This window comes from Lampris incognitus, chromosome 13 (genome assembly GCF_029633865.1).
Source record: "Lampris incognitus isolate fLamInc1 chromosome 13, fLamInc1.hap2, whole genome shotgun sequence".
Classification (NCBI taxonomy): Eukaryota; Metazoa; Chordata; class Actinopteri; order Lampriformes; family Lampridae; genus Lampris; species Lampris incognitus.
Window position 1 is genome coordinate 44,212,995 of NC_079223.1, and position 12,537 is coordinate 44,225,531.

Here is a 12,537-nt window from a genome sequence, read left to right on the forward strand (position 1 = left end):
TAGAATCAGTTCATCTGGACAAAACGTTTGCAAAGAGAAATGTTTCATGACTCATCTAAGTGACCTCTTCAGTCTCAGCTGACTGCAGGTATCCCCACCCTTATAAACAATACAGTGGCATAACGACCGAAACCAACGATCAGTCTCGTATGCAAATAGGCGTGACCATTAACTAGAGTTTCAAAAGCCAACTTTAACATGGTTCTCCCTACTACCGAAATCCTAAATTTGAAAAAAAAAAACCAATAGTGTAGTTTATCATTATTAGGACCATCTGAACATAGCATGTGTTATTATATGGTCATAATACAATGTGATTGCACTTTTTGCTTAATTACTATAGTTCTTCCTCCTTAAAATCAAAAGTATAAACAATCTGACACTATGTTGTGACACTCTGTATAAATGAAGCTGTGAGGCATGGCTACAGTCTACATTCGTTGGTTAAAAAAATGCTCTTCAATATAAAAGTATTGATCTTGTCGTCGCACAGTCAATTTGAACACTATTGACAAAATGATCATAAAGAGCAGCATGTCTTGTTGGTGCAGTTGCACCCTTATAATGATTCCGTTTAACCCCCTGACATGTGTTGCAATATAAAATGATCATAAATAATTAAGATGAATAGTCAGTTATCTTCTTTTTGCAGTGACCTGACCTGTGAGGCCTCTCACCTGTGTGGGTCATGACATGTTGTTTGAGACGCCATTTTAAGCTGAACCCTTTTCCACAGTCGCAGCACCTGAATGGCTTCTCCCCTGTATGAGTCCTTACGTGTTTTAGTAATTTTGACTTATGGGTAAACATTTTCCCGCACGTGGCGCATGTGAATGGCTTCTCCCCTGTATGAGTTCTTACATGCGTTTGTAAATTTGACTTCTGGGTAAACATTTTCCCGCATGTGGTGCATCCGAATGGCTTCTCCCCTGTATGAGTCCTTATGTGTAGTAGTAATTTTGACTTCTGGCTAAACATTTTCCCGCACGTGGTGCATGTGAATGGCTTCTCCCCTGTATGAGTTCTTACATGCGTTTGTAAATTTGACTTCTGGGTAAACATTTTCCCGCACGTGGTGCAACCGAATGGCTTCTCCCCTGTATGACTTCTTACGTGTAGTAGTAAATTTGAATTAAGTGTAAACATTTTCCCGCATGTGGTGCATGTGAATGGCTTCTCCCCTGTATGAGTTCTTATGTGTAGTAGTAAATTTGACTTCTGGGTAAACATTTTCCCGCACGTGGTGCATCCGAATGGCTTCTCCCCTGTATGAGTTCTTACGTGTAGTAGTAAATTTGACTTAAGGGTAAACATTTTCCCGCATGTGGTGCATGTGAATGGCTTCTCCCCTGTATGAATCCTTACGTGTCGTAGTAAACCTGACTTCTGGGTAAACATTTTCCCGCATGTGGTGCATGTGAATGGCTTCTCCCCTGAATGAGTTCTTACATGCCTTTGTAAACTTGACTTCTGGGTAAACATTTTGCCACACGTGGTGCAACCGAATGGCTTGTCCCCTGAATGAGTCCTTACGTGTTTTAATAAATATGACTTCCGGTTAAACATTTTCCCACACTTGGTGCAACCGAATGGCTTGTCCCCTGTATGAATCCTTACGTGTTCTAATAAATTTGACTTCCGGTTAAACATTTTCCTGCATGTGTTGCATCTGAATGGCTTCCCCCCTGCATGAGTCCTTGTATGCCTCTTCATGTCATACTTCCAGGTAAAATCTCTCCCACAAGTGGTGCATTTGAAAGGCTTTTCCCCTGTGTGAAATGTCATGTGAATTTTGAAAATTTCCAAATTATAAAGCACTTTACCACAAATCTCGCATTTTTTGTAGGGCTTTTTGTGAGGCTTCAGCCTTGCTTTCCGAGCTGAACCCACTTCCTCACAGTTTTGAAGACTGCAAATATGGTCAGCTTCACTCTTGGTTACATGACAGCAGTTAGAGAGGGTATGGTGGTCATTTCTTGGTTCTGATATTAAAAAGTTGTCTTCTTTGGCATCCAGTTGTATCAGTCCAAATGAGATGACAGAAGAGGGCTCTGTGTCTTCCTCTGTTTCGATTTGGCAGAGTTGCGAGGGCAGAGGCTGAGCCTTACAATCACCATTTCCATCATGAAGAGGGGTAAATATGGATTCAACGGTATCATCTATCTCCTTCAATGGAAGTTTGTCTTCCTGTGGACTGATCCAGAGTTTCTGTTGTTCCTCCATGGACAAACTGGGGCTCCACTCCTGCTCAAGATGCTGCTGATCAGATAACTGTACAAAGTCTGGATAGAGGAAAAAACAAAATCAATGCTGTTACTTGCATCTACAGAGGTAGGTTAATTTGGATTCAGGATACCCACTGAAGTTTGGTCGTAGTGGCACATCCTATTTATTTATATCTTAGGTAAACCTAAACTATGTATAGGTTTCCCTATTGACATAATTTTTACCACAGATTATACCCAGGGGAAACTATACCTAATATTTATGGTGTACCTAAAATACATAAACAGGATGTGCCACTATGGCCCATTGTTTGTATGATTAACTCAGTGACCTATATCATCTCTAAGTTTATTGCTTCTATTATTAACTCACTGGTAGGCAGTAATGAACATCACATTCAGAACACTATGGATTTTGTGGATAAGGTGAGGGACATCATTATGGAGGGGGGTGAAACTATGGTATCTTATGAAGTTGTCTCTCTTCATGGACGTTCCTGTTGGTTATGCAGTGGAGCTAGTCCATATGAAATTACAAAACGACAGCATCCTTAGCAATAGGACCACCCTTAACACTGACCAAGTGTGTCTGCTCCTGAAGCTGTGTCTTCAGTCTACATACTTCACATACAGGGGGCAGTACTATAGGAAGAATTATGAGTGTGCTATGGGTTCCCCAGTCTCACCTGTACTGGCCAAATTATACATGGAGTAAATGGAAAGGAGGGCTCTGATTTCCTATCCAGGGACACCACATAGCCACTGGTTCAAATTTATAGATGACACCTGGGTTTGAATTAAATCTCAAGATGTACCACGTTTCACCAACCACATTAACTCTGTGGACAATCACATCAACTTCACCAGTCAGGATGTGAAATTGACATGTTAGCCTCCTTAGTCTGAAATTTCAATTAGTGATGGGGGACAACTGATTGTTGATGTTTACTGTATACCATCATAAACTGATCAGTACTTGAGATTTGACTCTCATCGTAACTATAAGTCATCAGGACACTCTACCACTAAGCTAAGAAACTCCCCTTGCCCAAGGATCGGGTCCCCCGGCACAAACAGAACAATATGCTGTTAGGTGCTAGGAAGATTGCCGTGACATGTACATTGGGGAAACCAAACAGATGATGGTGACGAGAATGGCACAACACAGGGAGTTAACGCGTCAAGACCGGACTCCACATTCTACAGCCATCTACAGGCCACTGGCCACTCTTTCAATGAGGATGTGCACATCCTTGTTAGGGAAGAACGCTGGTTTGAACGGGGAGTCAAAGAGGCTATCTATGTGAAGAGGGAATGACCATACCTGAACTGAAGGGGGGGGGCTAAGAGTACATCTGTTCCCATCTTACAATGTTGTGATTTCAAACATTCACAAATCCTCTCTGAGCAGTACACGTGGCCATTGAAACTCTAGTTAACAGTCACGTCCACATTTGCATATGAAACGGATCGTTGGTTTCGGTCGTTATGACACTGTATTGTCTCTAAGGGTGGGGATACCTGCTGTCAGTTTAGACTGAAAAGGTGACCTAGATGAGTGATGAAAAGTACCTGTCAATAAACATTGTATCCAGATGAACTGATTCAAATGTTATTTGATAGGGGCTCGTTGTTCTGTAGAGTGGATGAGCATCCAATTACCAATATTTTCAGGGCCAGGACTTGCTCTGGGTTTACAAGGCTTTTAAAGTATCCACGCCAGTGTGGACATTAAAAGGAGTGGCCAGGTGACTGGGTTTCACAAAGAATGAACAAACTAGGGTTTGATCTGTCAATATTGCTACAACTGGCTGCAGCCTACTAATAAAGTAACATTTAATTGTTCGCTCAAAGAAATAAAATAATAACAAAGTGAGCATACATTAAGGCGCAGCCTTTAGAAAATTAATTGTACTTGAACTTCGCTGTACATTTATTAGCATTAGCAGTTTTCAGTATTTCTGTAAAATAGATAATTCATTGTGTAACGGGTTATTTTCTTGCACGGTGCGGGATTCGCTACGGGGTGAACTGCACCACATGGCGACATCACTAACCGCTCGGCTAAAGGGTCACACCCGTTGGCTAGGAGCTAATGTGTCTTATTAGTAGTTTACACTAGGGTTTGGTCTGTCAATATTTCTACAACTGGCTGCAGTCTACTAATAAAATTAATTCCCGTAGCAAATAAAACAATGAAATCAATTTGAAACAAGGAAGGCAAGAAGGTTTTGGTAATGGATGGCCCACACGGAAACGTGGTTTTACCAACCTGTTCTGTGTAAGGTAACGCTGGGCTTCAGGACAGCGTCCAGTAGTCTCCTCTGTCGCTCTATCTCTTCCTCCTGCTCCTCCATCCTCCTCTCGACGGCTCCCATTATCTCCTCAGCCGCCGCCGTTAGTCGCTCGATGACGAGCGACCTTAAAAGCTTCCTTCTGGACATCGCAAACTCAACGGGACACTAAACCCAGTTGAACTCCAGCGGCACCGCGTCGCACCGCAGCAGGTTCGGCGGGGTTCTGCGCGTGGCTGTATTTCTGTCTTCTACTTGAAGCTTCAAAGCGGTTGACGTTACTCACCAAAAGCGCGCTACCGCCGCCTATTGAGCGAACAAGGGATCCATTATCTCCTCCTGATTCGTTGGTCCCATGGCTCACGTGACTTCCTCGTTGCTGCCACGTTGGATCACCCCCTAGTGGCGGATAGGTGTAGTCACCGTTGGTTTATTCTGTGCAACGTGTGTTTTTGCCGCTTGTTGTTGTTCTGAAGCGCGTTTAGAAGTTAAGAAAACTTCATTCTTACTTCGTAAAGTTATTCTCTGCTGTCTTTTGTTACCCAGGGAAAACTTTTTTTCTAACTTAATAAGTACCTGGCTTTGACAGAAGTAGTAAAAAATCTTCGAGTTAGTGCCTACCGTTTTAGGCCATAAGCTTACCCGACCAGAAGGAGCTCATCAATCATTGGTCAACTTTTGTGCAGTCGTTGGGTGTTCAAACAGCGTTGGAAGGGACAAGAAATCCTTTTTTCAGATTACCAAAAGTTATCTCACATCAAGGTGAAGATTCAAAATTAATTTCAGAAGAGAGACGAGCTGTCGACCTGAAGTTACAGCAAAACCTGTGTAAAACTTACTTTACATTATCTCAATTCGTAGTAAAAACGGGTTGACGTTTGTGAGGTGGAACGTCAGAGGCCTCAATAACAGAATGAAGAAGAAGACAGTATTAACTTTCATTAACTTAAAGAAATGTGACAAAGTGTTTATGCAGGAGACCCTTTTACTAGCACAATAATCCCAGAAGCTTTGCACTGACCGGGTGGGCTTTGTGGAGTCTGCTTGTTGCATTAGCAAGAGCAGAGGAGTATCAACATTAATTAATAAGTAAGTACAATTCAAATGCATAAGAAAGAGTGAAGATGAGGCGGGGAGAATTATGTTGATGCTTTCTGAGATCCAGGGTAATAGTATCATACTAGCAAATTTGTATGCTCCAAATATAGACGAGCCTGCATTTTTTAGACTACTTGAGAAGAAACTAAACGATATGGGAGACTGTCCAATTATCATGGGTGGAGATTTTAATAAATAATGGACCCAATACTAGATCGTGGCTCCCCGTCAGCCCGCACCTTCAGAGCGTATGCGGCGCTCAAAGATATATCCAAGTATCTGTGAATGTTCTCATTCATCCAGGTCATGGTTATCCAAAGGAATTGAATCAAGTGCAACTGGACTTGGTATATATCGGTGAAGACGTTTTGCCTCTCATACAAGAGGTTCCTCAGTTCGTGCCTTTCTGACTAGACCAAGCTAGTCTGACCTGCTGGTGATGAGACTCAGAAAATTCTGAGTCATTCAAATCCTTTGGATATCTGAGTTTCATCACCAGCCAGTCAGACTAGCTTGGTCTAGTCAGAAAGGCACGAACTGAGGAAGCCTCTTGGATGAGAGGCGGAACGTCTTCATGGATATATAACAATCCAGTTGCACTTGATTCAATTGCTTTGGATATGTCCAAGGCATGTGGTTTGATAGATGTTTGGCGGCTCCAAAACCCATCATCAAGTGATTATACATTCTTCTCTCCGCCCCATAACTCATTCTCTAGGATAGATTTCTTTTGGGTATCTCAGTCGCTAATTCCCGCTGTAGTATCAAGCAACATTGGTAATATAATTCTTTCATGTGCCCTGTGTATTAAAGACGATCTTCAACTTCACATTTATTGGCTGTACTTGGTCATTGAAATTACTAAATTGTATTGTACTTTTTTTTCTGGCATTCGGTATCGTGTAGTCGTTATTGTGTGTGTTGTGACAATTATTTAATTCCATGCTGACATTAAATGAGGAGCGAGATGGAGATACATTTTGTAAATGGGTTGGATTGCTCTGTACTGGGCTTACTGCAGAAGTCCTGACTAATAGTTTGATTTCTAAACATTTTAACATATCTAGAGGTTGCCCGCAAGGGAGTCCTTTATCACCATTGCTTTTTATCCTTGCGATAGAGCCATTTGCTATAGCGATGAGGATGCACAGTGATATTTATGGAATTCCAGAAGGACATTTAGAACATAAAATAGCACTTTTTGCCAATGATGTAATTTTGCTCCTAAAAAAATCTACACAGCTCTTGTCTGTGAATGTTCTCATTCATCCAGGTCATGGTTATCAAAAAGAATTGTCCCTTCCACAATACTGTGTGGTTGCACTCAGGCTGCCTGCAAAAACTTGACTGAAGTCAGACAAGTCAAATAAGATTATATGTACCTCACTATCAGGTAGATCAAAATGAATAAGCCCTGAGACATAACAGACTGAGGAGGTGTCAAATAGTTTAGCACTGAATACCTTAAAGTGCGCTGTAGACAATGGTATTGGAACTACCATAGGTGATTGAGATGATGCTGGTAATTGTTGACAAATCCAACAATTAGTAAAGTTATGAGAGGTGGCCCATTCTTTTATCATAGTTATAGCCAGATTTCCCCTATAGGTATCAAAGCATCTTACACAGATTAGAGGGGTTTCAAAAGTCTGAGTGGCTGATGTGGGGTTAGCAATATTTTTACATATCTGTGATTGATGCCTTGGTGGCCAGTCTGCATCTATACGGCATGTGAATTTTCCATCTTTTTGGCACCAGATTACGGACTATTTCAAGCCCTCAGCTGTGAATTGGTCTGTGACTAGCACCTTACAATATCCTGTTCCACATGTGGTTACACCATAGTGATGCTGTTTATCCATGACCAATAAATCTTTATGCATGATCAATAATCCAGGTAAGAAGATCAAAGAAAGTAGAATCAGTTCATCTGGACAAAACGTTTCCAAAGAGAAATGTTCCATGACACATCTCAGTGATCTCTTCAGTCTCAGCTGACTGCAGGTATCCCCACCCTTATAAACAATACAGTGGCATAACGACCGAAACCAACGATCAGTCTCATATGCAAATAGGCGTGACCATTAACTAGAGTTTCAAAAGCCAACTTTAACATGGTTCTCCCTACTACCGAAATCCTAAATTTGAAAAAAAAACCCAATAGTGTAGTTTATCATTATTAGGACCATCTGAACATAGCATGTGTTATTATATGGTCATAATACAATGTGATTGCACTTTTTGCTTAATTACTATAGTTCTTCCTCCTTAAAATCAAAAGTATAAACAATCTGACACTATGTTGTGACACTCTGTATAAATGAAGCTGTGAGGCATGGCTACAGTCTACATTCGTTGGTTAAAAAAATGCTCTTCAATATAAAAGTATTGATCTTGTCGTCGCACAGTCAATTTGAACACTATTGACAAAATGATCATAAAGAGCAGCATGTCTTGTTGGTGCAGTTGCACCCTTATAATGATTCCGTTTAACCCCCTGACATGTGTTGCAATATAAAATGATCATAAATAATTAAGATGAATAGTCAGTTATCTTCTTTTTGCAGTGACCTGACCTGTGAGGCCTCTCACCTGTGTGGGTCATGACATGTTGTTTGAGACGCCATTTTAAGCTGAACCCTTTTCCACAGTCGCAGCACCTGAATGGCTTCTCCCCTGTATGAGTCCTTACGTGTTTTAGTAATTTTGACTTATGGGTAAACATTTTCCCGCACGTGGCGCATGTGAATGGCTTCTCCCCTGTATGAGTTCTTACATGCGTTTGTAAATTTGACTTCTGGGTAAACATTTTCCCGCATGTGGTGCATCCGAATGGCTTCTCCCCTGTATGAGTCCTTACGTGTAGTAGTAATTTTGACTTCTGGCTAAACATTTTCCCGCACGTGGTGCATGTGAATGGCTTCTCCCCTGTATGAGTTCTTACATGCGTTTGTAAATTTGACTTCTGGGTAAACATTTTCCCGCACGTGGTGCAACCGAATGGCTTCTCCCCTGTATGACTTCTTACGTGTAGTAGTAAATTTGAATTAAGTGTAAACATTTTCCCGCATGTGGTGCATGTGAATGGCTTCTCCCCTGTATGAGTTCTTATGTGTAGTAGTAAATTTGACTTCTGGGTAAACATTTTCCCGCACGTGGTGCATCCGAATGGCTTCTCCCCTGTATGAGTTCTTACGTGTAGTAGTAAATTTGACTTAAGGGTAAACATTTTCCCGCATGTGGTGCATGTGAATGGCTTCTCCCCTGTATGAATCCTTACGTGTCGTAGTAAACCTGACTTCTGGGTAAACATTTTCCCGCATGTGGTGCATGTGAATGGCTTCTCCCCTGAATGAGTTCTTACATGCCTTTGTAAACTTGACTTCTGGGTAAACATTTTGCCACACGTGGTGCAACCGAATGGCTTGTCCCCTGAATGAGTCCTTACGTGTTTTAATAAATATGACTTCCGGTTAAACATTTTCCCACACTTGGTGCAACCGAATGGCTTGTCCCCTGTATGAATCCTTACGTGTTCTAATAAATTTGACTTCCGGTTAAACATTTTCCTGCATGTGTTGCATCTGAATGGCTTCCCCCCTGCATGAGTCCTTGTATGCCTCTTCATGTCATACTTCCAGGTAAAATCTCTCCCACAAGTGGTGCATTTGAAAGGCTTTTCCCCTGTGTGAAATGTCATGTGAATTTTGAAAATTTCCAAATTATAAAGCACTTTACCACAAATCTCGCATTTTTTGTAGGGCTTTTTGTGAGGCTTCAGCCTTGCTTTCCGAGCTGAACCCACTTCCTCACAGTTTTGAAGACTGCAAATATGGTCAGCTTCACTCTTGGTTACATGACAGCAGTTAGAGAGGGTATGGTGGTCATTTCTTGGTTCTGATATTAAAAAGTTGTCTTCTTTGGCATCCAGTTGTATCAGTCCAAATGAGATGACAGAAGAGGGCTCTGTGTCTTCCTCTGTTTCGATTTGGCAGAGTTGCGAGGGCAGAGGCTGAGCCTTACAATCACCATTTCCATCATGAAGAGGGGTAAATATGGATTCAACGGTATCATCTATCTCCTTCAATGGAAGTTTGTCTTCCTGTGGACTGATCCAGAGTTTCTGTTGTTCCTCCATGGACAAACTGGGGCTCCACTCCTGCTCAAGATGCTGCTGATCAGATAACTGTACAAAGTCTGGATAGAGGAAAAAACAAAATCAATGCTGTTACTTGCATCTACAGAGGTAGGTTAATTTGGATTCAGGATACCCACTGAAGTTTGGTCGTAGTGGCACATCCTATTTATTTATATCTTAGGTAAACCTAAACTATGTATAGGTTTCCCTATTGACATCATTTTTACCACAGATTATACCCAGGGGAAACTATACCTAATATTTATGGTGTACCTAAAATACATAAACAGGATGTGCCACTATGGCCCATTGTTTGTATGATTAACTCAGTGACCTATATCATCTCTAAGTTTCTTGCTTCTATTATTAACTCACTGGTAGGCAGTAATGAACATCACATTCAGAACACTATGGATTTTGTGGATAAGGTGAGGGACATCATTATGGAGGGGGGTGAAACTATGGTATCTTATGAAGTTGTCTCTCTTCATGGACGTTCCTGTTGGTTATGCAGTGGAGATAGTCCATATGAAATTACAAAACGACAGCATCCTTAGCAACAGGACCACCCTTAACACTGACCGAGTGTGTCTGCTCCTGAAGCTGTGTCTTCAGTCTACATACTTCACATACAGGGGGCAGTACTATAGGAAGAATTATGAGTGTGCTATGGGTTCCCCAGTCTCACCTGTACTGGCCAAATTATACATGGAGTAAATGGAAAGGAGGGCTCTGATTTCCTATCCAGGGACACCACATAGCCACTGGTTCAAATTTATAGATGACACCTGGGTTAACATTAAATCTCAAGATGTACCACGTTTCACCAACCACATTAACTCTGTGGACAATCACATCAACTTCACCAGTCAGGATGTGAAATTGACATGTTAGCCTCCTTAGTCTGAAATTTCAATTAGTGATGGGGGACAACTGATTGTTGATGTTTACTGTATACCATCATAAACTGATCAGTACTTGAGATTTGACTCTCATCGTAACTATAAGTCATCAGGACACTCTACCACTAAGCTAAGAAACTCCCCTTGCCCAAGGATCGGGTCCCCCGGCACAAACAGAGCAATATGCTGTTAGGTGCTAGGAGGATTGCCGTGACTTGTACATTGGGGAAACCAAACAGATGATGGTGACGAGAATGGCACAACACAGGGAGTTAACGCGTCAAGACCGGACTCCACATTCTACAGCCATCTACAGGCCACTGGCCACTCTTTCAATGAGGATGAGGATGTGCACATCCTTGTTAGGGAAGAACGCTGGTTTGAACGGGGAGTCATAGAGGCTATCTATGTGAAGAGGGAACGACCATACCTGAACTGAAGGGGGGGGGGGCTAAGAGTACATCTGTCCCATCTTACAATGTTGTGATTTCAAACATTCACAAATCCTCTCTGAGCAGTACACGCGGCCATTGAAACTCTAGTTAACAGTCACGTCCACATTTGCATATGAAACGGATCGTTGGTTTCGGTCGTTATGACACTGCATTGTCTCTAAGGGTGGGGATACCTGCTGTCAGTTTAGACTGAAAAGGTGACCTAGATGAGTGATGAAAAGTACCTGTCAATAAACATTGTATCCAGATGAACTGATTCAAATGTTATTTGATAGGGGCTCGTTGTTCTGTAGAGTGGATGAGCATCCAATTACCAATATTTTCAGGGCCAGGACTTGCTCTGGGTTTACAAGGCTTTTAAAGTATTCACGCCAGTGTGGACATTAAAAGGAGTGGCCAGGTGACTGGGTTTCACAAAGAATGAACAAACTAGGGTTTGACCTGTCAATATTGCTACAACTGGCTGCAGCCTACTAATAAAGTAACATTTAATTGTTCGCTCAAAGAAATAAAATAATAACAAAGTGAGCATACATTAAGGCGCAGCCTTTAGAAAATTAATTGTACTTGAACTTCGCTGTACATTTATTAGCATTAGCAGTTTTCAGTATTTTTGTAAAATAGATAATTCATTGTGTAACGGGTTATTTTCTTGCACGGTGCGGGATTCGCTACGGGGTGAACTGCACCACATGGCGACATCACTAACCGCTCGGCTAAAGGGTCAGACCCGTTGGCTAGGAGCTAATGTGTCTTATTAGTAGTTTACACTAGGGTTTGGTCTGTCAATATTTCTACAACTGGCTGCAGTCTACTAATAAAATTAATTCCCGTAGCAAATAAAACAATGAAATCAATTTGAAACAAGGAAGGCAAGAAGGTTTTGGTAATGGATGGCCCACACGGAAACGTGGTTTTACCAACCTGTTCTGTGTAAGGTAACGCTGGGCTTCAGGACAGCGTCCAGCAGTCTCCTCTGTCGCTCTATCTCCTCCTCCTGCTCCTCCATCCTCCTCTCGACGGCTCCCATTATCTCCTCAGCCGCCGCCGTTAGTCGCTCGATGACGAACGACCTTAAAAGCTTCCTTCTGGACATCGCAAACTCAACGGGACACTAAACCCAGTTGAAATCCAGCGGCACCGCGTCGCACCGCAGCAGGTTTGACAGGATTTTGCACGTGGCTGTATTTCTATCTTCTACTTGAAGCTTCAGAGCCGCCTATTGAGCTAAAGTGCGAACAAGGGACCTCCTTATTCATCGAGCCCATGTGCCACGTGACTTCCTCGTTGCTGCCACGTTGGATCACACCCTAGTGGTGGATAGGTGTAGCAACCGTCTGTTTGTTCTATGAATCTATGTGTAACCCAGCCAGAAATAATGGGTTAAAGAAAAATAAATTTATTTAAAAACTATAGAAGTTAGAA

The 12,537-nt window shown here is 42.0% G+C and overlaps 1 protein-coding gene across 1 annotated transcript; it reads right to left on the reverse strand.

The window, feature by feature from the left end:
- Positions 1-618: 618 nt before the first annotated feature.
- LOC130122548 (gastrula zinc finger protein XlCGF26.1-like) lies at positions 619-12,208 on the reverse strand. Its single transcript, XM_056291480.1, has 3 exons — positions 12,037-12,208; positions 1,464-2,282; positions 619-1,379 (listed from the first exon to the last, which is right to left on the reverse strand). The coding sequence occupies exons 1-3, from the start codon at positions 12,206-12,208 to the stop codon at positions 619-621; spliced, it is 1,752 nt and encodes a 583-aa protein (XP_056147455.1).
- Between the last annotated feature and the right edge of the window lie 329 nt (positions 12,209-12,537).

Bases quoted from the DNA above. Each gene is read 5' to 3' on its own strand.
- LOC130122548 (XM_056291480.1), bottom strand. From the start codon at position 12,208: ATGTCCAGAAGGAAGCTTTTAAGGTCGTTCGTCATCGAGCGACTAACG. The intron at 2,283-12,036 runs GTTGGTAAAACC...TCCTCTATCCAG, and splicing joins CGTTACCTTACACAGAACAG to ACTTTGTACAGTTATCTGAT. The intron at 1,380-1,463 runs GTTTACAAAGGC...CCCAGAAGTCAG, and splicing joins AATGTTTACCCAGAAGTCAA to GTTTACTACGACACGTAAGG.